Genomic DNA, 25,064 nt, shown 5'->3' with positions numbered 1-25,064 from the left:
TTCTAAATATGTTTCATTTCCAATGCAGTTAAGCTGTGAAGTTCTCTGTGAAAAAAATTTCGATGCATTATTTTGTATCTGGATATGTTTCCATAATATCATTATTTCTACCACGATTTTTTTTTTATATGAGATAAAAAAACCCCAACAAAGCTCCAATTGGTAGAGGAACACATATGGAAGACCGTTATATTCCCTAAATATTTGGCCCTTAAAGTTTTATGGGAATGGGATGAAATGTTGTGAAATGCTGACCTGACAGAAGGAGCACAATTGGTAGTTACTGGGAAAATCAGCAGTGGAAATGGCAGGAAGTTAAAGGAGATTTTCAGCCACCAAGTTTCAATTTTGAGTTCAGATACGTGATCCTCTGAGTTTTCATTTTGATTTTGAATTAAAGCTCAAAAGATTTTTAGAATCCTGGTATAAATCGCAATTTGAATGCTAAAAAATGCTTTTAAAAAGTCCTTAATGTTTCTTGTAAAAGACTGTGATCACTGCTCTGATTTATTGCTGTAACTTACAGCCCATTAAGTACCCTTTATTCCAGCATTTTAAGTTTTTCATAATTCTGGAAAAGTTATACAAAACAAAATTACAAGGAGGGAATAATATAACCCTTATTACCTATTCTTCAAATTGAATCCAGGGTATACAACCACCCCTCAAATATGAGAGCTCTTAGCCCAAGAATGTTAGCCATTCTGTACTTAAAAATGGTCCTGAAGTATCTTGTATCTCTTAATTTCAAATTTAAAAATTAAGGCCTTTAGTGTTTTTACCCATTTCAACTGAATTAACAATGCTATCAAATATCACTGTGTATAACTGCAGGGTTGGCAGAAGAAGGTATTATATTGCAGGTGCATATAAATATATGTGGAAATTAATACTAGAAATACTACTTATTTCAAAATATGACTAGGTATTTATAAGAATAAGGTGTTTATAAGCATATGGTCTTGGATTTAGAGGTGCAAGAAAGAAAAATATATTTTGAGTGCAGAGTTTCATTACTCTCGTGCTTGCTTAACAATTTCAGGTCAATTCTCTCTTTCAAAACAAATCTAAGTTACTTGTACACTGTATATCCATTGGCTGCAAACCTACCAGATTCAGTATGTGATTATCAGAGGGGGTTTTCCTGAAGGTCTGCTCACTTTTAGACATTATTATCACACATCTGCATAAGCAGCTCTTCAATACAAACACACCTTCATTCTTCAACACGCAAACCAGGTGAGATAGTATAAGATTTATTAATATTTTCTTTTGCTAAGGCACATGATGTATAGAAATACTGAGGTACAAAAATGCAGTTTCCTGCCCGTGAGATTTAAAACCCCATTTTGACAAAGATGAGCTACATCTCTTCTTGCTCACAACATTCAGCTTTTAGCCATTTTTTTCTTTTGTACCAGTTCAACAAGCAACTTGTATCTTGCTATACACTCCTCCTGAAAGGAAACACAAAAGTGTTATTCAAAGGTTGAAATTTTAGTATTGCTTTAACTCTATACATGCTATCTTATTCTAGAAGAAGAGTTGGGTTCTGGGGGTTGTGTAGGGGTTTTTTTTGAGTGGGTTTTTTTTTGTTTGTTTGGGTTTTTTCTTGGTTGGTTGGTTGGTTGGTTCTTCTCGCTTTAAAGTTGCACACTAAATTTGAGAAGGGGAATCTACATCTAGGGAAGAGGGGATTAGAAAAATGAACTTGCAATTTACATTTCTTAGTGGCTTATTTATCTCTTCGAAGAGTACACAAACCCAAGAAACAGTTGCCCAGTACTTCTTGACAATGACTGCAAGAGCAGTTATTGAACAGCTGTATTGCAGTATCTATTTAAAACAGTTACTCTGGTGTGAGCCCCACTGCAGGCAGGTTAAGCCAAGCCTTCAAGGTCACTGATGCAGCACCTGCTGACACCAGAGACTGCAGAACAGCTTCAGAGCTAGAGAAACACCCAAATCCTTCCCTACTGCACTTCCTGCCCCCTCACACTGTGTGTGGCACAAATACTACAGGGCTTTTCTGCAGCTACAGTGGCTGAAGCAAGCAAACTAAGCTATCACAACTTTTAAGAGATCTAGCACAGACCATCTATATCAATGACAATGAATGCCGTTTTAAAAAGATTATACTTACAAAAAGAACATTAGATAGATTATTGAGCATTTAACACTTGCAGATGGATTACTTATTTTGTCTGTTCATTGAGATGGGTTGAGAAAGGTATTGTGAAAGTGTAAGTAAAGCAGCTCACCAACATTTGGTTACTAACTTTGAATCAAAATTTGTTTTAAAATCTAATTTGTCCTGCAATTGAAGATCTGAAAGGCAGAGGAGAGGTAGGTATTTTAAATGAAACAGGAGTTATTTCAACATTTTCTGTACTAGATCAAACAAACTGAAATGAATGAAAAGGTGTTTTAAATAAAACAACAAACATGACAGTAATGCTCTTTAGGTCACCTGGGTCTAGACTGAGAGGCCAAGTAAAGGCCTCACCTTTCTGCCTGGACCCTCATTCTTAAGGTAATCACAGATCAGTAGCAAGTATGTTTCCCCTCAAATTTATACTATAGTTCAGTCAAAACAAGTCATACCTTGCTTTTTCCAGGAACACATTTTGCTATTTTATCCCAGCGATCCGATGTTCCCTTTGGATGCTGCTGCAAGGCCATTTCAAGAAGTTTCTGTTGATTTTGAGTCCACAGTTCTTCTGGTGCACGGCTTTTCTCCCTTCTTCTGCTCTCATCATCACTCTCTTCCTCTTGCTCAGTGTTATCAAAATCTTTCTGACGTCTCCCTCTGCCCTTCTCTTCTGGTGCCTCTTTTGTTGCTAGCAGAGCCATTTCAGGTGCTTTGACAATTTTTCGTCTGCGGTGTCTAGTTTCACTTGCACTGGTCTCCTTTGGATCTGTTTGGACATCCATCTGCTCTGGTGTAAGACTGTAGTTCCCCTCCTCCTCCACTTCCTCCTCCCTTTCTCTCTGGGTGATTATGTGATCCGGCAGATTCATGTTGACTTTGAAATTTTTAGAATTGTGGGCCAGCGTTTTAAGCTCAGAGAGCCTAATGATACCTGTTAGAAGCACTGCTGTTACACTTCTGAAAAAGTAAAACACCCCACAAGCAAGCAGGGAACTGCCCACAAATTAAAGGTTCTGGGAACAGCTGAGTGGACAAAAAGCTCTTCTGGACTGACTGCTTAAGAAATAAAAAATTGAGAAATCAAGCTATTCACGGTGTTGAACTTTGCCAATTAGGAGCTTATCTGATCTATGGGAAGTGCTGCTAAATTCCCACACTCATATAAACGAGGAGAGTAGCCTGAACACATGAACAAACCCCACAATAAATGGAATAAGAAATCCCGGGAAGATATAGCTCAAGGGAAATGTTCCCTCAGAACACCCCGCAGTTCTTCTCTTTTCTCAAAGTAAGTCAAGGTTGCAAAAATCTCTCTGCAGAGCAGACTCTGAAAGGCACAGCTATCACCCAAACCCAGTGATTTTCATAAGCACACACCTGGTGTATATGTAACAGAATCCTTCACCTGTTTGGCTTTCAGAGTAACCTGCATGAAAACAACAAATATAAAGAACTATTAAAAAATGATATCATTGGGGCTATTGAAGAATTCATGATTAGCTTACCACGAAACACCTACATTGAAGACACATTAAATATGGTGAGGCTGTTGTTCTTTGGCTGCCTTTGCTCACATATGGAGCCCAAACTAGCTTAAAGTAACCTTCTAGATTTTGTTCTTTCTAAACGATTCCTGGCTTATTAAAATAATTTAAGTGATGCTACATATTTCTATTACTATCACCATAATACACCACAGTTGATACTCAAATTTTATTTTCTTTCCTTGTTAAACCCTAATTTTCCGACCTAAAAATAGAAGCAAATGAGTTGTCTTCTATATGTTAGTTTCTCAATACTGAACAAAAGAACAAAATAACCCACATAGGTCCAGATGATGAAGCACATGAGTGGACAGGCATTCGGTCCCCAAATGAAATGTAACAGTTTGACTGCCAAACATCAGCAAAGACACCTCCTAAGTCCTGGTACTGCAGCAAAAAAAGTTATTACTGATAGTCCAAAGGATAGAGAGCTGCTTGATTCAACTGCTCCATGTATACTGAAATCTCTGTCCTGGGAGAAAAGTAACACTATATTTAGCATTTTTGGGTTTTTTTAAAGTACAAAGTGATTGTTTCAAAATTTGTTCTGTTTGTAAGCAAACAAGCAGGCTTTCTCCCCACCCAGAAAAAGGGGCTTCCTCATCCCAAATTTCTAGACCTCACTACAGATAACAAGACAAGCTTCACTTAAAATTAAGATTCTTTAATTACTTAGCATCTTTGTTATATAAAATGACCACAGAATTATAGAATGGCTTGGCTCGAAAGGGACTTCAAGGATCATCTGGTTCCAACCCTCCTGGCATGGACACACCTTCCACTGGACCAACCAGTGGAACACTTCCAGAGATCAGGCATCCATGATTTCTCTGGGCAACCTTCTCAGTGCCCTTCCACCCTCACAGTAAAAAACTTCTTCCTAATATCTCATCTAAACCTACTTACTGTCAGTTTAAAGCCATTGCCTCTTATCCTATCACTACAGGCACTTGTAGAAAGTCCCCCTCCAGCTCTCTTCTAGTTCCTTTTAGGTAGTGGCCTACAGTCCCAAATGCAGGTACCACAAAAAAGGCATCTTAAAATGTAGTATTCAAAGAATTATACAGTCTTTTTAATTACTGAAAATGTTTCATGAATACTAAATATCAATTTTTTTCTTTTTGAATGTGAGAACTTTGTAAAAAAGCTAGAAATTGAAATCAAGTAGTCTGAACCACCCAAATCAAACTTAAAATGTGAACAGGCAACACACTGAATCAAACTTGATTCAGTTTGTTGGAATGGATTCCCTGTTTGTTGGATGGATTCCCTGTGTTCCCTGCTCTCTGAACCTGGGACCTCAGATGTTAATATTCATTTAGTGAAAGGTGTGTGGTAGTATGCTGCCCAGAGCAAAAATAAAAAATACATCCCTTACTAAGTCAGGAATTCCTCTGTGTGAGATTTACCCACAACAGGAGCCATTTAGGCCTCCTGAGGCACAGCACAGACTTCTGCTGTTTTAGCTGCTTAATGTTAACAATAACAATTATTCCCTACTCAGAGCAGCACTAGAGAGCAAACCTGCCAGAGGGTTGTAAAGCCACTTGCTGTGAGAAGAATTAAATATTAAGATTCAGGATTTTTGTTCTATGACAAGATTCATAAGCGAGTACCTCAACAGTTAAAATACCTTGGTACCACCTGCTTCTAGTCTGGTCTGTTTGGTTCCTCCCACCCACCTTTCTGCCCATGAAATTGCAGCAGTTTGCTGTAAAAATAGGCTGGTGCTGGATCTCCTTAAGGAAATGACAGCAAGACTTAACAAGGCAAAGTGGTCTATTTTCCCTACAAATTAAGCCTCATTTTCTGGGATGATTAAGTTCAAATGAAAACTCTGTGAACAATGAAATCCCAATCCTAATTAACCAAAACCTTTATCCAGAGGTAGACATCTGGCACAGAAAACTCCAGTTTCTACTGTTGCAATATGATAAAGTTTTAATTGTTTGAAGAAAAATCTCAGAATACTGTACTATGAACAGATAATTTTAAGTGGCACCAACAGTTCTGGGATCTGCATGATCCCAATTCTGAAACAACAGAATGGATCCTCCTTGAAACACATGATCCATCAATAGAAATTACCTTCCTCAAAAAATTTATATTCTAAAATAATCAAAATTAAAATGCTTGTGTTCCATCTTCAGCAGTGTCTCTATGTACCAATGATTTAAAAGGCTGAGAGGAATGGAAACCATTCTTGACTGCTGAACAGAATGGATCCTCAGTGGTGTCCTGCTATGCATCTCTTAAATTGAAATTATGTTATATAAAATGGATTGCAATAGATTATTTTCAAAAGAGGAAGAAGAATTTGCCATGCAAACAAGTAGCTTTTAGAGCTTTCTGCAATGACACAGTGGATTAATTATAAATATGACAAGGCCCTATATATCTTCGTGTATTCCAGAAAACTGTCTCTAAACCATTTTGCTATCTTTTAAGTAAGTCTTCCAGAGATTTACAGCCTGCGCATAAGGACACGAAGGCAAGACAAAGAGAGCAGAAAAGATTCCCTGAATAAAATAGAGCAGAATAAATTGCCAGCAAAGACAGGTACCATGAGCTGCTTCCTCAGTGCCAACTGAGTTCAGTTTTCTCTCAGTTGAACCTCTGATGTTTTCAGAGATCAGCAATTATCATTTTATCTTTCAAGCTGACACTACACGTGCAACACAAGCTTTTCTTTGGAAGTGGTGCAAATCACCTGGATTTCAGCTTCCTTTACAAGACAGGTGTTTCCAAACCAGGTTAGTGTAGGTACTCCATAACAGATATAAATTTTGCTGCATATTACATCGAATTGGACTAGAATCTAAACCATCCCTCTCCATTTGAACAGTGAAGGATATTGGCTTATTCCCAGATCCTGATTGCATTTTGTATTTCCCCTTACAAAAAATTCAGGAGTAGCAGTCTTTCCATAGGTTATCTTATGTTGGCCAACTTCAGTCATTATAGCTTGGTGAACCCAGATGTAACATTTGCAGTAAGTTACTCCATTCATCACATCTAGTATTTCCAAGACTATCTTTTGAAGGCTTTATGGTATCTGTTCGTATTTTGATGGACTTCCAATTTGAACATTCACCAGGTAAGCTGGAAATAACAACTCTGTGTATGGTTTAGATACTGAAAATTTACTGTTTCAAACATTGAACCAGCACCTTCAGTTGACATAAATTTGACAACTCATCAAGCTTCCCACAGGTTTACAATCATCATTCACAGGTTACAGGGGAAGATTATTTGTCTATTATTATTTTTGTCAGCTTTCTTCTTCATACAGATGTTTGCAAGTCCTTTTCCAGGTGCTATGTACAGTTCATGTTTACCCCAGCTCTTTTCACTGAGAGTTCAGGTATCACTTATTTAGGCTTCAGATTTATGTGTCCATCAGCCTCAACTGTCATTGTCATTCCAGATGCTGACACAGGGCAAGAATTGTTAACATGTCAGTATTAAACTGCTGAGGATTATTAGGAATGTATTTCAATTTGATCTGTTTGAGTTTAATCAGTGTTCTTGCCACTCAAATCTGCAGACTCTTCTTCTATCTGTTGCTCCATGCTTTTTGACATTCTTAATATCAATTTAAATTTCCACTCCAGGGGTGAATAGTGTTATTTACTAGCTAGTTCCTAACTGATTCATAAAAAATTCAGTAAGTTATGCAACATAAGTTGCTCCATTGCTTTCTCTACTCAATTACTTATCATAGCTTGCTTATATGATATTATTACTTTTTCATTAGTTAACAGATAACATACTTGGAAAAACTTATTCAAAGTATGAAGCAGTTGTAGAATACTCTCTTGTAGTTATTATTGCTATTTGTTCCTGCGTAATTCTTTAAAATTACAGTTTTCATGTATATTAAATTATGAGTTTTATCCTGACTGTAAGAAGTTGTGCTAAAAGCCTGCTGTTATTGACAACAGCTTTCACCAGGGTATTAGCCAACCCCCTTAAGAAATCCTGGGTCTGGGGACACCTTAAATAATAAGGATCAAGACTGTGAAATTGATTTAAAACAGAAGACAGAAGATCTCATATTCCTGCAAGTATTTGTACTGCTAAACAGACACACTGCATTATTTTATAGGAATCAACTTTAAATGTTGTAGTCCACCAGGGATAACAGAAGTCACAAATAAAGTCAGGTAATATCATGCACAGTGAAACAGATTTCCTTAGACAGATAAAGATGACAAAAAAACCCTGGATGCAAGCAATCAAATTGCTGGAGTAGAAATCAAACTATCTTACTATGGGACCTACAGAAAGAAACCACAGGAACAATTTGCTTCTGAGAACTCCCTTCTGAACTCAGTTTCAATAGCTCTTCAGCTATAAAAAGATTCTATCGAAAGCAAGTGGGATTAGTGGGATGATTTTATGTGATGAAAGCCAGACAGAGCTCTTTTCCTCCCGTACTGCTAACAATTAGTCCAGATCACAAAGACTAGTTATTACTTAACAACACACCTAGCAGTAAAAACATTCCTCATCGTGACCATCCAGATGTTAAAACTCTTACTATCCTGGACACCTGCCACCTCTTTCAGATGGGACAATTGATACTTCAGCGATATACAGAAAAAAAATATTCAGAATCAGCTTAAAATACTCTCAGATGCACAGGCAAAAGCAAATTTTGCTATCACATGAATGAGAGGGTACTTTTCACCCTGCAGGGAAGGCAGACATAAAAAAAGCACAGAATTGTGACAGACCTAGAGGGAAAACCCTCTAAAGTCAGGTACAGTGATCCTACTGATGCTAAACAGAGCAACAGAGCCCTTTTGCAGAAGATGAAGAGCAATTCCCCATTCTCACAGCAGCAGCCACTGGCTCAGTAGTTCAGCTGAGCCCTCCAGCACCATCCCCAGCCCAGCTCCACAGGGCCAGCATGCCATTGAAGCCTTCACCCTTCACTGTCTCCTGGGAATCTTCTGTGGGCAACAACCTACCTTCCTTCTCTAGGATAATATTTTGATTAGGATTGCAGCAGATAATCACAGAAGTACAAACTTCTTGGGTTCTAATGATATTTTGAGAAAATAATGTGGGATTTGTAGAGGAAGAAAACCTACATCACTTGGCTTTCCAAATGTATATAAACTTCTTGCAAAGAAGGATGACATGTTATGATGCTACTGAACACTGGAGGGTCTGGTAACATTTTTTATTTTTTATTACTCTCAGCATCTTCCTGAGCAGAAGTTCTCTAAGTATTTACTAAAGATGTCATGGTTTCTCAGCATTAACAATCAGAAATTTGCTGTTCCAGTAGCAATCTTCTGCTCACCCAGTTGTTATCTTCCTGCATGCTCCCCATCTAGTTATGTCATGAAAAAAAAAGCACCAAGAACTGTGGAATTATGGCAAAAAATAACGTGGGGACAGCCTGTGAGTAGCTGAGGTTACTATGAAGCTATGAGGAATTTCTTGAATCTTTGAGGCTAATTTGAGTTGTAATCACATTTTTTTCTCACAGGGGCAAGCCAGATACAGAAGGATTTTAATGCCTTCCTGGCTTTGTCAGGTTTTTACAGATCTAACCTTCCAGAACCACAGAGAATAACTTGCCAAATTTAAAGTTCTCCTCTTATAACCAAAATACTACCTGCTGCACTGAATTTTCTTCCAATCTAGATCTAAACAGCTTTTTTCACGTCAGCCACAACTGTATCAAGCACTGTTTGACGCAAGTCAGACAACAATAATGACCTATTCTTTTATTTCCACGTGACTCAAAATTTGTTGCTTTATACACTGTCTTCCCTTTTAGACACTAAAAGAGCTTCTAAAATTGTCTTTCAGTTTTACCAGATTGGGCAAACTTCAAATACTGAGGCATTGAGCCAAATCATTCTCCACGCAAATCATTTTTCCATGCATCCTAATTTGCAACTTTCAAGACCGCTTGAAATTAGTATTTTAAATCAGATGTATCTTTGTTTTGGCACTACTTGTAACAGTTTGTTTAGTAGAGTGTTACAAACTTTCCCAAAAGTTGGTAATGTAACTAATCTTTAGCAATTGTGTAGGTTGAACTTGATATTAACACAGCAAATGAGAATTTTAAGGACAACATTCTTGAAAGAACTACAAAACATGCTATGAATTTAAGTGAATAGGCTTAGAACCACCAGTTGCAGCCAGCAACAACACAGTTTTCTCATGCTTATGGACTTCGAACCCATGTGTGATTCTGAACTTGCCACAGCAACAGAAATCCCCCAAACAACCATGAGTTTAATTATGAGGCAGTTTAAGATGCCTGCAAAAAAGGCAAATTTGGCCTAAATCACCACATGTAGAACTTTCTCCAGTTTAAGTCCCCAAGCAGTTAATTTAAAGCAGCAAAAGAATTGCTCCATTTTTCAGGACACAAGTGGAAGAACTTTACTATTCGACTTGTGATAATGCTGGAGACTTCACACTGTGCTTGTTTTTTTTTTTCAGTCAAAATCCGTGAGAGAGTCTTTAGCTCTATCCAATGAGCACTCATGCAGGAGAGGAGTTTGGCTCAAATGCCCACTGCAACAACTATTTGGACATCTTAGTTTGTTACTGATGATGCAAAATGCATTGCCTTTCTTGACAGTCAGAAATTTGAACTCTGCAGTGAAATTCAAACCCAGCTCACTGGGAGCTTTGTGAGACATTACACTAATTTAAGGCACTTGATAAAAAGTTGCAGCATCACTGGCTTAACCCCTTCACAAGGCATCTATTTGGATGAAAAATTGCTGTCCCACTGCCTTTGGTAAAAAAACTTTTCCTTTAAGTGAGAAGAATGCTCTGGTCATGCTTTATGAGATGAAAATCCATTTTGTTTATAAGGGGCATTGTACTGCCCAATCCTGTAAAAATGGCAGGGGCAACTGTAGGAGTGCACAGAATAAAACTGTACAGTCAGAGTATTGTGAACAGCAACCACCTTTTCCTCCCTCCAAGTATCAACGAAGTCATTCTGGTGAGTCTGTGGCATTAAACAGGTGATTTGAAGACTTCACTCTCAGGCTGAGGGATCTACATGACCTACATATGATCTAAACCCCATCCTAGATATTCATAACCTCTCTTGGACTTCGATCTAGGTCTTTATACTTCAGTAAGCAACTGGGAGAACTATTGATTACATAAACATATGCAAACTGCTATGGGTGAATGTTTCAGACTAGCCATAACTCAATTAGACTGTAACTGAGTTAATACAGACACAGTACACGAAATGTAAAACAGTCTTAGGAAAACAGTTAATCTCCAGAAGCAAAAGACCTAATAAATTCATGAGCTTTTACATATGGACCATTTCTCATATAGATGTTTTCTTGTTGGCAAAGTAATAAGCTTGCATTGTCAAAAATAAGAGATCTATTTTACAATGAGTAAAAAATCTATTTTATAATGAGTATGAACTCACACAGTCAGACTTACAGGCTGAAACTGTTACTTGGGACATACAAAAGACATCAAAAATAAGCACCCACCCCACCCCCCCCCCCCCCCAAACCTTATGCTTTCAGGTTTCATGGTAATTCAGAATGTCTGCCACCTGGCTATTGTTTTGCTGTCTACCTTAGTGTTCTTCTATACAAGCAGAAAATCCCAATCAGTCTGTTTTTGCAACACAAATGCATGAGATTAGTGACTGCAGGAGCAAACAGAATCAGTTTAAATCCTGTAAGACAAGTGAATGATATTACTTCACAAGTATGAAATCTGAGATCTCTTTGCCTTTAATTTAAAAAACCTGCACCTAATAATCACATTAAAGTCTGTTTGGCATGCCAGACAGCTTTTACTTCCTCTGTTATTTTTACAATTTGAACGTCCTTTGTAGTTACTGAAATTAATTTATGCCTTTCAGCAAATATTTTTTTTTAAACTTTTTATCTATGAAGGTTGGTATTGTCAATTACAATATACTTCTATAATTTCACATCTAAGTGCTTTTTCTCAATTTCTGAATTCAGCAAAAGCTGACAATCATTATTATAAATCTTCATAAAGGTTAGCATTTGTCAAATCAAACAATCTAATTTTTGCAGAAATAGTAGTATTGCAACTCCACTCCATAGATTATTTATACTATGTTGCAGAGTGTTCACAGTACTTAGGAAATTCCAACATAACTTTTTTATTTTGTTTTAAAAGGTCAATTATTTCCTTAAGTATTGGCAGACAGGAATGAGAACTAACCCTGGAGCAACAAATTCAGCAAGGAAAATGGGTCAAAGAACAGATGTTTGGAGGATGACAGAGATCAGTGGTACAGGTAACCAGGTCAGCAGGCAGGAATCCTGATTAGAGTTAACTCCATTTCCCTTTCATAATCAAAATACTTGAAAACCTAATTTACAACACCAGCCAATTGTAATAAAAATGACTTAAAAAGCTGCAGAAGCTTTCAGTTGTGAAAGCAATAAGATTTCATTATACTAAGCCAGCTGAAAACCACCTTTATAGGAAAAGATTGCTAAATTCCCTATACGCACATATTAAAGTGACAATTGGCAATTTAAATAATTAAACATACTGATAAAGTAAGCACAACTTAACCTCATCTATTTTGGGTTGATTATTCATTGGCTGTTAAAAGATGTCTTCCCAAAGAGAGACAAGATAAACGTGTCCTACATTTACCATGAGAGAAGTTAAAGTAGTAACCCTTCTCACAGTATGACTGTACCACAGCTGCTCTGAGCTGAAAAGCACAGGAGTATGCTGCAAAGATATTTATGCTGGTATCACATGAGGCAGCATAAATAGAAACAGTAGAGCTGAAGGAGCTCAGGGGCACTACAGCATGGATGTAGCTGTTTGCTGCTGGATTTTGGCTGGCACTTTTCCAGCAGCCTGCATCACACTGGGTGGATGTACTTCTTTGGACAGGGAATCTGGTAGACATATCCATATAAAGGGCCTTACAGGAACCATTATTTGGGCTGTATTTTGGGAAAAAACAAACTTAAATGTCTACAAAATACCAGCTTGAATAGTAGTAGACAAGAAAAAAGCTGAAGGAACACTTTATTAGGAATTACTGAATTTAAGAAGTCAAGCTGAGGTATATGCAGTGATTACTGACCAACTATGGTGACTATCTGGCTTTAATTCCACATTTTTAAAAGTGAATTCACACATGCTTCCAATTGTAAGGAAGGTTTTGTTTCCTCCCCTTTTCCTCCCAGATAGCTTGCACTTGCTAGTGTAATCACAGACCATATGAAGAGAAGAACCTAACCTCAGGCAGAACCACTACACTGATGTTGTCTCTTGCAGATGTTTGTGTAACCTGTTCTTAAAGGCCCGCAAATACGGAGACTCCACTGCTTTATCATCTCCACTGTAATTATTTGTCCTTCAGTGTCTAACTCTGCAGCCTCTGATTAAATTTGAGGTAATAACTTCTTGCCCTGTAAAACTAACAAAGTGCACAAGACCCTTCCTCATTATGGTTTTCTTTTAAAATAGTGGAATACTTAGCTCCTCAGTTCATTTTTTTTTAGTTCAACAACATAAATTCCTTCACAATCTTCCCTTGTAGATAACATTTTAGGAACCTACTATTCTCATCTGGACTCCTTCTATCAAACCACATATTTAAGTGCAATACTGAAAACTTGACACAAACTAAGGATGTAGTAAGTTAAAACAACACCATGAAGATGAAAAGTTCAAAAAAGTCAAGAACACTCTCCTCAAGTTGCTGCTTCACACTGCTTAAAAACTGCAGGTGGAAACATAGTTGGACATAGCAGGAATTTATTTCTTTAAAAATAGAAGAAATTTAAGACAAAATAGAATTTCTTTGGGGTGGTTAGAAGGAGTGAATTTCACTGGTGCTCTTCTGACATATATGAATGGTTTCAGTTTATTCTTTAAAAAGTTTTGAGACTTTTTTCTAACTTTTTTTTTTTTTTTTCCTGAGGAAGAAAGCTTTGAGACAGAAGCAACAACAGAGATATTATTTTGGACTGGATAACTCTGAGCTATTTTTATTAATACCTATTTAGCTAATCTACTATTAAATAAGGTTTGAATGCATAAAATCACTTGGAAACAAGCACACCATACCTTATCAATCCTTTCTATCATAATTCTCTAGCTGTGAAAGGAAAACCAAGCCTTACTGCTCTTGATGCTTTGCAGGAGAAGAAAGAAGCAGACACCGATCTCAAGTTTTAAGAAGCACCACCCATACTAGAAAATGTTAGAAAAAAAAATTCAAATTTGCCTTTGAATTTTTTTCTTTTTCAAGATCTAGTGCATTTGCTAGATAATACATACTTCAAACCCTCTCTGGCCTGACTCCTGTTAAATCAGCTGTAAGCAAGGCATTCCCAAACTCTGCTATGCAAGCTGTTTCAAAGCAGCACCTTGTACACCAAAACTTACCTCCTTGCACTGCTCCCAGTAGAAACATGGAACAGCTGTTTAGGCAGCAAATGCTGCCTGCACACGCAAACACCATTTTTACTGTGCACAAAGGTTAACAACCCAGAAGTTTCTCCTGCTCCTTTACTGTAACATTTCTTACCCAGTTATGGTGATGCCCAAACAAAATAAGAATCCTTGCTGTAAATTGAGATGCTATGTTATCTTCAGAAAATATACAGGATAAGTTGTACATCTTATTGAATACTGAAATCTTACTGAATGGATATATCTGAAGTAGTTTCCAGTTTCGCCATTTCTAGTACTGATGCAGTAACAGCCTGAGACCCAAAGAAGTTCCCATTTTATTTTAAAGTTTTAAACATTCATTTTGTGTAACATTCATTTTTGTTTCCTCATAATATCTACTTGCTGCAATTCTTTGTAATGCAATGATAAAAGCAGCAGAAACTCTAATAATTAGTTTCTGTCAGGAAAGCTGACCTAGTGTTAGCAGCAGTTGGAAATTTTTAGAGAAGTAAAAACTTGTGTGGAGAACGCTTACTTTAATCATATAGTTGGAAGTTACTGGAAGTAAAAAGGATTATACTCAGACCTTTCTCCACACATAAAAATCTTGGAAATTCCTTTTTTCATACAAGAAAATGGCAGCTCTTAGAACAATCACATTTCTCTCATTTCTCTTTCCTACTCCCTAAAACAAAACAGCAAGTTGCTGAGGACCTCTCATCTAATGGAAGAAACAAGTGAGCTTTGTTTTTTTCTTTCCAGTACTGGATGTGTGCAAGTAAGATAGCCAAATATATTATGCAAAGGATTCTTAATAAAGAATGTTTTTTACACCCAAGTCAAGGAATAAAGCAGTCAGTGGGTGGAAAAAGCACTCTGAAGATAGTGTTAAGTTTTGTGATGGATGTATGTAGAATCATTCCACATGTCTGTATTATCTGTATCAAGATAATCAGGTTTTCCAAAGCAATCTCAAAAGCCCTTTCCCATGAACTACCAACACATGTGCAATATTTTTGCTGTTAGTATCAGTAAAATGTAGCATCTTTTCTAATAAAATCACTCCAGTCATATGAATACTTCAAGAAATATAATAAACAATACTGAACACAATAAACCTTAAAAACCTTAATTTCATTTGATTAGCAGGTTAGTAACTTCTTGCTTACATACACTATTTTGCAAATAATGTATTGTTCTAAAATTAGCATAGTGCAAAAGACTTATTTTTAAGTATATGTATCAGAATGGTACAGGGGCATTAAAACGTTAAAAGTTCATTCTAAAAATATTTTTTTGTGATTATAGCAACAATGAAAAAAACTTAAGAAGTACACAAATTTCCCAGAAGGCTGTAATATTTCACTCTAGTCAGTGGCTTTGTTTCCCATTATTTAAGATAATTCCTGAAATATAATAAATAAAGAACATCTAATCACAAAATGTACATGAACAGATTTAAACATTATTCTCATTAACCCCTACTGAGCCTATAAAATAGGGTCAGCTGAAAGGGCTTTCAAATGGTCCTCAGCAGACACTACATCATGTTCTGGTGATCTATTGCTTGAAAAGGAAAAGTCTTTTACAGCCTAGCCCCTAAGGGTTTTAAGATCATAACACTTAAAAACCGTAAGTACAAGCTTGCTTTGATATCTGGTACAATACTATAAAATATGAATTAACAAGGACATTAATTATTTTACGTAATATAATTTTTAAGCATGCTATAATCCTGGAAAAGGCACTGGAATAGTATCATACATATTAGTTGTTTTAAAATTTGTAAAGGTATTTCTGCTTAATTAATGGAAACCACCTGTCTAAACACCATTAGCGCATATGCATTTTTAAGGCTTGAAACAGAAATGTAATCTTTAACCAAGTCACACAAACATTCACTTGCAGTGAAAGGAGGTTGCTACAAAACCTGCAGTGTATTGTTTTTCTGTTACTGGGTTACAGTAGCTGAAGTCTGTAAGAACCAGAATGCCCCATCCAGCTGATCAGTTACAGCTGTTAATTGTGGAGGGAGAGACTGGCTGACATCTGCTTCTTGCATAGTTAGTTAATGGTTCACTTCCAGGTCCTAAAAGGATTGTAGCTTCTCTCAAAAGACAATGTCGGCCCCCATATACGTCTGCCTTCTACACTGCCTGTCTTGTTCTGGTTTGTCATCCTCTACACAATGCAAATCTGAGTGAACTCACATCTGCCACTGATCGACCCAATTCGTGAGCAATCTTTTCCCATCGACCGGGGGTCCCCCCTGGGAACTTAACCATACTTCTTGTCAGCTGGCTCAGGTCCTCCTCTGTCCATTCAGGTGCCTGTAAAACATTTGTAAAACATTCATTACACTGGAGTATTGGACATTTATTTGCAACGTAATATACTGAAAAAAATTTTTTAAACAAATTAATCTAATAATGTAAAACAAACAAACAAAAAAACCTTGGTATCTTCTCTCTGTGTTGCTGCTGAAAATGGATAAAAACAACAGACCAACAGTAAGATACTAAAAATCCTGGACACTCAAAAATTGCATTTTGTGTATTACGTAGACTAACACATTTAATTTCTATTAACTTTAATACAACATACATAGCACAACATTATAAAACACAGTAAAGATAATAATCAACAATTCTTTTATTAGATTATGGGGTTATGCAAAAATTAGATGGGCCAAAGTCCAACAAGAACTTCATCTGACTACTGCTGTAAAAGACAACAAAAAAATGTTTCTGCAAATCCATGAGCAACAAAAGGAGGGCTAAGGAGAATCTCCCTCCTTTACTAGATGCAGGCAGAAACACAATGACACAGGATGAGGAAAAGGCTGAGGTACTTCATACCTCCCCTTTGGCTCAGTCTTTAATGGGAAGATCCGTTGGTCTCCATGTACCCAGTCCCTGACCTGGAAGACAGAGCACAATGAAGCCCCCATTATCCAAGGAAAAATGGTCAGTGACCTGATACACACAAGTCCATGGGGCCAGACGGGATCCACCCAAGGAAAGTGAGGGAGCTGGCAGAAGTGCTCACTCAGCTCCTTTCAAACATTTACCAGCACACCCAGCTGACTGGGGAGGTCCCAGTTCACAGGAGGTTTCCAGATGCAATACCCATCTGCAAGAAGGGCTAGAAGGACTATTCAGGGAACTACAGGCCTGTCAGTCTGATCTCGGTGCCAGGGAAGGTCATGGAGCAGATCCTCTTGAGTGGCATCACATGGCACGTGCAGGACAACCAGGGGATGAGGCCCAGTCAGCAGAGGTTTGTGAAAGGTAGGTCCTGCTTGACTGACCTGATCTTCTGAGACAGGGTGACCTTCTTAGTGGATGAGTGAAAGGCTGTGGATGTGCCTACCTGGACTTCAGGAAACCCTCTGACATCAATTCCCACAGCATCCCCAGCTCAAGGCTTGGCTGGATGGGTATAAAACTGTCAGGAAGCCAGGCCCAGAGGGTGTTGGTGAATGGAGTTACATCCAGCTGGTGCCTGGTCACCAGTGCTGTTCCCCAGGGCTCGGTGCTGGGACCAGTTCTGTTTAATATCTTCATCAGTGATCCAGATGGGGGGATCAAGGGCACCCTCAGTCAGTTTGCAGACACACTGAGCTGGGTGGGAGTGTTCATCTGCTGGAGGGCAGGAAGGCTCTGCACGGGGATCTGGACAGGCTGGATTGATGAGGAGAGGCCAGAGCTCTGAGGTTCAACAAGGCCAAGTGCCTGTGCCTGCCCTTGGGTCACAACAACCCCTGCAGTGCTACAGGCTGGGGACAGAGTGGATGGAAAGATGCAAGCTGGAAAAGGACCTGGGGGTGCTGGTCAACAGCAGCTGAACATGAGCCAGCGAGTGCCCAGGTGGCCAAGAGGCCAATGGCATCCTGGCCTGGATCAGCAACAGTGTGGCCAGCAGGACCAGGGCAGTGATCATTCCGTACTTGGCACTGGTGAGGCCACACCTCAAATCCTGGGTCCAGTTCTGGGCCCCTCAATTCAGGAAGAACACTGAGGTGCTGGAAAGAGTCCAGAGAAGGGCAGTGGAGCTGGTGAAAGGTCTGGAGCACAAGTCTGATGAGTGGCTGAAGAAGCTGGATGTGTTTAGCCTGGAGAAAAGGAGGCTCACAGGAGACCTTATTGCTCTCTACAACTACCTATGGTAGGAGGTTGTGGTGAGGTGGGGATTGGCCTCTTTTCCCAGGTAAAAAGATAGTAATGAAGTAGTAGTAAGATCTAGGACAAGAGGAAAGGGCCTCAAGTTGTTAACAGGCTGCCCAGGGAAGTGGTGGAATCACCATCCCTGGAGGTATTTAAAAGATGTGGATGTGACACTTAGTGGTGGGCTTCGTTGTGCTGGATTAATGGTAAGAGTCAATGATCTTAAAATCCTTTTCCAACCTAAATGATTCCATGATTAAATCACAGCTTAAGACACAAAGTTTCAAACATTTACTTAATTGCCTCTGTAATATTTTCCCAGCAAATACAGAGAAAATATCTCCATTTTGACATATTAAAAAAGCTTCTTAATGAAACAGACCAGTCATCTTAGCTTTTTGTCACTGTTACCATCCTGTGTTTTAGCACTCTGGCATGATCCAGGAATGAAATCTGTTGACTCTAATATTCCATCAAGACAGTTAAACAACACCCCTCCCCCCTCCCTAAAATGCAGTTATACCACAAAACCAGTCCGGATGCTTCTACTACCCAATAACCAAAAGATATAAAAATGTTTTACTCTAACTACATGCCAAGCTGTTAACAATGACTGTCTTCATAACGGCTGAATAAAAGTGAACAAAGCAAGGAACACACAATTAGAGCAGTTTAAGGCATGGAATCACAGTCGCCTCAGAAGGCAAAATGCAGTGACCGTCTTTGACATTTGCAGCACCTTTGGCAACGACCGCAGAGCCAAATCTTTGTTACCATCAGTAGTTTGCCATTTTATTTATTTTTAAGGAATTCTTTATGACATACCTCTTCTAATCACCATTTCTGATAATGAACAGGCACATATCAAGCGGTTTGCATTACAGAGCCATCAGCACAGAACAACAGTCAGAGGTGAGTGACCCCAGGGACGATCTCCACAACTACAGCAAAGCTTCTCCCTGACACTAATCCTGCCTGTCATTCTCCCACTGTGCTCTAACCACACTGACATCCGCCCGCTGCACTGCAAGCTTAACGGGGCCCTTCCTGACTTTTTACTGTCTCCCCCAATCAATGGTTCAAGCGTGCTCTTTTCACCATGTCCAAATGGCAGCTTCACTCATAATCAAAGTGCATTGCTCCTGTTAAAGGGCTTCCCAAAAGGCTTCACCATTTGCATTCATTTGCAAAGCAAACTACTTTTATTCACTTTGTTCTGCTATCAAGAGTGCTCCCTGAAGCAGATAAATTGGCATAAATACAACCTGCCACTTAAAAGACAGTAAATAATAGCCAATAGTAGCAAGGATTTTATCAATCGTCCTGGTCTGGATCCATGTAGTCCTTTATTCAATGCTGAAAGCCTCAAACATTGATTGTTTTTAATACAAGAATAAAATGAATTATCTCTGATGATTCAAACACAAGACACTTAAGTAATGTGCGTATGTGAGAGATCTCACACATACATTGCATGCATTATAGAATTACACCCTGGCCTACAGAAGAAATGACAAATACATCGAAAAATCTCCACATTGCACAATAACCTTATTACTTTTACTGGTTTAAACAAGTTAATATACTCCATACCTTTATTATATTATACACCATATAGCTATTTTATATGAAGATATTTCTCTGGGATTTTCATAAAGAAAGATTTCCAGTGCTTAATGTTCTACATATAAAAATTTTTATCACTGTAATTTAAATAATGAATTCTTCTAAAGAGTTCTAGTTAAAAGCCTTTTGTTTAAAAATCAATCAAATTTTGCACTTCAAAATTAGCCTTAATATGTAGTTTACTGTAATTTTCTATTTAATTCATACTAAAACTTGGGGGTGGAGGGAGTTTATTTGTTTGTGGGGTTTTTTAAAATACAATCAACAGCTACATTCACAGCTTTTCTCTCTTACCATATCCAAAGCATATCTAAGCAATTACACACGGAAATCAAGATGATCTTTCCAGTGATATACAGATGTCGGAAGCTTTCTGCTAAGTTTTATTTTCAGACTTTTTTGGTAAACTTTGTGCTCACAGTTTTACAAACCATTTGTAAATATTACAGAACTCTTAAAGCTATCTTCCTAAATAATGGACAAAACTACAATCATTCTGTAGATCTGTACTTAATTACACAGCTAATTCAGGGCACAAGAATTCCTTAGCTACATTAAAATATCAACTTCTTAATCTTATTTCAAGCTGACAATAATTTTAGAATGTGACGATCTAAAACACTTATACATTTGGAAAATCTCTGGAAAAGCTTTTAGAAAATCCACTCGCAGCAGCAAAAGCTGTAAAAGAGCTTTTGTGAATTTGCAATTCCTCAGCAACAGTTAATTGTGTCTTTAGATGCAACAGCGCCTACTGTGATCCAAGTGCTACAAGCAGCTACGAGGGTGGTCATGGTGTGAATGTATTCTCCCTGTTCTAATCTGTAGCCAACTGTAACTGCGAGAGTCAAATGAATGCATAAACATACTGCTTTGTCACCTAAAACCATGTGTGTCCAATATTACTGAAACACTGGGCCAAAATTCATCTCTACAGTAAAGCAATGGAAGACACCACATGGTGAGGGGACAGCTGTTGTTACTACACAAGCATTCAGATTTTGCATCCAAAAAGCCCCATTCTGGGATTAACTCCCCATACTGAATACAAAATTAAAAGTGCAGAGTTATGGTACAAAGTCTTTAAAATGAAAATAAGCTACAAGTGTAGATATAAAAAAAAACAAAACAGCATTCTCATCCATAATAATCCTTTAGCATGATTTATTGTACATGGCTGGCAATATTGAAGGATTAGTTCACCCAAACCGCCATGCACCTTCTATAGAAAAGAAATATGAATGTGGTTTATTGTTCAGCATCACTCTTATATGTGCACCTGCCCTTGGCAATTCCATCCCACCTCTTTCAGCATGACAGTTTTACACTATTAGGATTTTTTTAAATATGAGCAACACTATTTTCAATTACAGAAAAAGCAAGTTTTCAGACAACAAAGCATTTCTTGTCAAGATAAGTATGACTCATTTTAATCCTGTTAATAAGTATAACACTATATATGCTTTTATTGATAAAATGGGAAAGTGGCTGGTACTTGAGAGTTTTTAAGGAAACTTTTAGTCATGTACAGTGCCTTGACATTGAAATAATTTGATTTTTTTAAATTAAATTTTAGCTTTAGATCATTTCTTCCTGTCACCAATATCTTGCAAATAAAGCATGAGGCAGCATCTATTTAAAAATACCTGTGCAAATATTTTTAGACCAAGGGTCCTAGTAAAATCATAGACAATTTTGCAAATCAGGAAACATTTAACCTACAAGATGCTGGTGTTTCGGTCCAGTAACTAAGGAACAGAATGTGAAAGTTTTCCTGATTTAATTTTTTGCTCATAATGTCTTATTTTTATTACAATATTATTCCATATTGTTACGATTTCTTGCTTTACCTACAAGAAGTCTGAAGTCAGTCTTGTTTTATCTAGTCTAATACACATTTGTCATTGTGATCCAGCTGTTGCTGAACATGACGGATATTGCTCCAGTTCTAAAGATCTGTTGTGAAGCTCTCAAGATCAGCTAAAGGGTATTAATGATCTGAACACATATTCAAAGCCATGTGTTTATATATAACCCTTTGGTCATTCAAAGCTCTTACTCAAATCCAACTTTCTCTAGTATTGTTTTTATTAAGTGAGCTGACAAAAACAAAGACAGCTATGCTGTTTCAGAGCAACGGTGAAAGCAGGTCAGTAAGCTCATCATTTGTGCTCAGGGAGTGCAGCGGCAGAAAACTTTGTGATAACAAGAAATTATGTTTATCATTCATTCTTTTCAGTCCCACCCTGCTCTGAAAAAACAGGGACCAAATGCACATACAAGAGTTAGATGAACGCAAGCATATAGGTTACCTCTGCTTCCCCATATATTCTCCCGACTCCAATTACTTTCATCTCAAGCAATTTCTCTAGCCTGATATATTTTATCTATTTAGATTTATTTACCTCAATGAATCTGTTTTTCAGTTTTTTCCAGTTTTCTGTGAAACTATGTAAACTTTTTGGATTTGCAACATCACATTCATGAGGAGCTGCACATACCTACTACTCATTATACAAGAATTCAGCTTATTTTGTGTTTTGAACCTGGCTCCCACTAGCTTTGATGACACCTGGCTCTTGGCTTTCAGAGAGTCACCTCCAAATAGTCTCCATCTACTGAATTCCACATCACTTACAAATTTGTTCAAAATACCCCTCAAAGGTATTCCTCTGTAAGTTGTCTCTTCCTGGCTAAAGAGTTCTGATCTACTCAGCTGTAAAGCCACGTTACACATAGTACTTCCCATGATGCCTTTTTCTGAACCACCTGCAATTCCATTGTAACCAACATCTTTGAAATGAGGTACCAAACTGCACAGAGCAGGATTAATCATGTGGAATAAGGATTCTCCTCTTTTTCTCTCTTTTCTTTCCTTAACAATTTCTAACATTTGCATTGGTTTTTAGAATGATCCTGAGCTGATGTTTTCAATGAAGCTGATGTTTTCACTGATAACTCCTCAAGGAGTTCTCCCATACGTCAAGGATCAAGGTCAGCTCAGAGCTCATTATCTTGTTCATGAAGTTTGGACAGTCATCCACTGTATCAACCTTTGCATCACTTTGTATTTATATACTGGGAAATTTTGCTGCTATTTTATTGCCCAAGCAGTCAAACTCCTAAGATCACTCTGCAGTTCTTCAGTGTCTGCTCTCATGTTCACTGTTCCACACAATACTATGACTGATAAACATTTTCACCTCAAGAATTATCTTTTTACCATATTATCATCTTCACCATATGAATACATTGAACAGCATGATTCCTAGCAGAAATTCAGCCAAACTGCACTGCTAACCTTGGTCTATTGAAAGATTTATTTCTACCCTCCATTTCCATTTGTCTGGGAAATAGCCTTCCTCTTATCCCATGACTGTTTTCTTTCCTTAAAAGCCTACAAGCCTTGTTAAACCCTTCTGGAAAATCAAGCTGACTTTATCAATCAGATCACCTTCTCCCTGCATATTTGTTAATCTTTCTATGAAGTCCAAAGGGTTTAAGGCAGGACCTTCTATTATAGAAGCAATGTTCAGGACTCCCTGCAGGTCATATTTACCTGATGCTCATGAATTCTTCTCTTTGTATCAGTTTTTTGTTAGTTTTCTTTAAAGTGTTGTTGAAAGTACAGGCCTGCAAAGGTCCCTGAATTCCACTGACGACTTAATAAATATACAGAAAGACACATTTGCCATTTCAGTCCCCAGGCACCCATGAATATAAACAGTTACTTGAATTATTTAATCCTTAAATTTTCTTTGAACTCTGTGTTGCATATCCTCTGGTCCCAGTAACTTAAATAATTTCATCTTCAACAATATATTACAGAGGTTTAAAATAACATTAATTTTAGAATTTTTCAAAGCAACTACATGTAAACATGAAGATGTAAGTAATTGTCTTCTCTTACAAAGTTGTCAAAATAATAACCTAACCATAACCATTTTTTGTTTATACTATTCCTCAGACAGGAATGCCTTTGGCATTAAAAGCATTAAAATATTAAACAATATACGTAAGTAGACAACAGCTCTTAGAGAATAGTGAGAACCTAAGAACAGAAACACGAAGTTTCATCTTCCTCATTATCAGGTCTTCTACGACATGCAGCAGCATGCTTTAGGACAGATATTCTTTCCTTCCTCACAGCTACCCTCAACATGGTTTAGGGACTTCCTAAGCATGAAGTTGAATCCATTTCGGTTACAAAGCTGTCCACTCTCCTCATACCATTTTTGCTCTAAATCAACATCATAAGCTGGCTTTCTACACATTCAGTTTCTCACTTCTTACCATACCCTGCTGCCTTTTCATTTCTCTGTCCCATATATTTCTGATGTGCTCTACAGCTTCAGATATAATATAGGAGGGAGAAGGAAAAAAAAAAATTAAAAAATAAAACCCACCAAAAACCCCACTACCTGGAAGCCATGTGATTTCTTTACCTTCTAAACACATAGCTGAGGAGAGTCCATAGGAAAAGATAGTACTCCTTGGAGAGATTTTTCTAAACCTTGCCTGTTTGAGAATGAGGATTTCACAGACATTTCAATTAGTGCTGCCCTGAATAACTCTGTTACCCCTTGCAATTCACTGCACTATAGACAATTTCCAGTACTGAACATATCCTTGCAGATACGAAACCCCTCTAGTGACATTTTGCAATAACAAAAATGTATGTTTCCTGTTCTTGATAAGCATTACTCTAAAGATTTTCCTTTCCATCTTAACATTACTTTGTCTCTCTAAGAAGTCTTGCTGACAGAACCTGTCAAAACCTTTATAAAATCCAAGTGCATTGTAAAGCTCTAATAGATAGTAAGGCATAACTTTTCTTTAAATTCACACTGACTTCTTACTATTATTTTTAAATTGGCACTCCTAGTAGTACCATTCATTTCATAACTTCGAAAAATTACCCAGTATGGAATTCATGCTAATCAGTCTGTACTTCCCAGAATCCTCAAGCAAGCTCAAAAATTGGTATCCTATTTCTATCTTTCATTTCAAGGCTCATTTAAGTAATTGCTAAAATATTAACAGCAGTATTAAATGGATTGGATGTTAGAGTTCTTTTCAGGTCAATGAATGGTGAAGACCACTGTTCCAAGCAATTTGTTATTTATCATCCTCAGATGAACACTTCAACCT

The 25,064-nt window shown here is 37.6% G+C and overlaps 1 protein-coding gene across 1 annotated transcript in view; it reads right to left on the bottom strand.

Moving 5' to 3' along the window:
• Window positions 1–1,240: 1,240 nt before the first annotated feature.
• The window catches only part of DNAJC1 (DnaJ heat shock protein family (Hsp40) member C1), a 108,968-nt gene continuing 85,144 nt past the window's right edge, over window positions 1,241–25,064 (bottom strand). The window contains exons 9-12 of the mRNA XM_048295310.1: window positions 16,332–16,451; window positions 3,530–3,578; window positions 2,605–3,083; window positions 1,241–1,457 (exon numbers count right to left, since the gene is read on the bottom strand). Of these exons, the coding sequence (XP_048151267.1) occupies window positions 1,389–1,457; window positions 2,605–3,083; window positions 3,530–3,578; window positions 16,332–16,451 (717 nt within the window). The 3' untranslated portion in view covers window positions 1,241–1,388. The remainder of the gene's footprint in view (window positions 1,458–2,604; window positions 3,084–3,529; window positions 3,579–16,331; window positions 16,452–25,064) is intronic.

The sequence above is a fragment of the Corvus hawaiiensis genome, chromosome 1, assembly GCF_020740725.1.
Source record: "Corvus hawaiiensis isolate bCorHaw1 chromosome 1, bCorHaw1.pri.cur, whole genome shotgun sequence".
NCBI lineage: Eukaryota > Metazoa > Chordata > Aves > Passeriformes > Corvidae > Corvus > Corvus hawaiiensis.
This window is presented reverse-complemented; position numbering and strand designations above follow the sequence as displayed.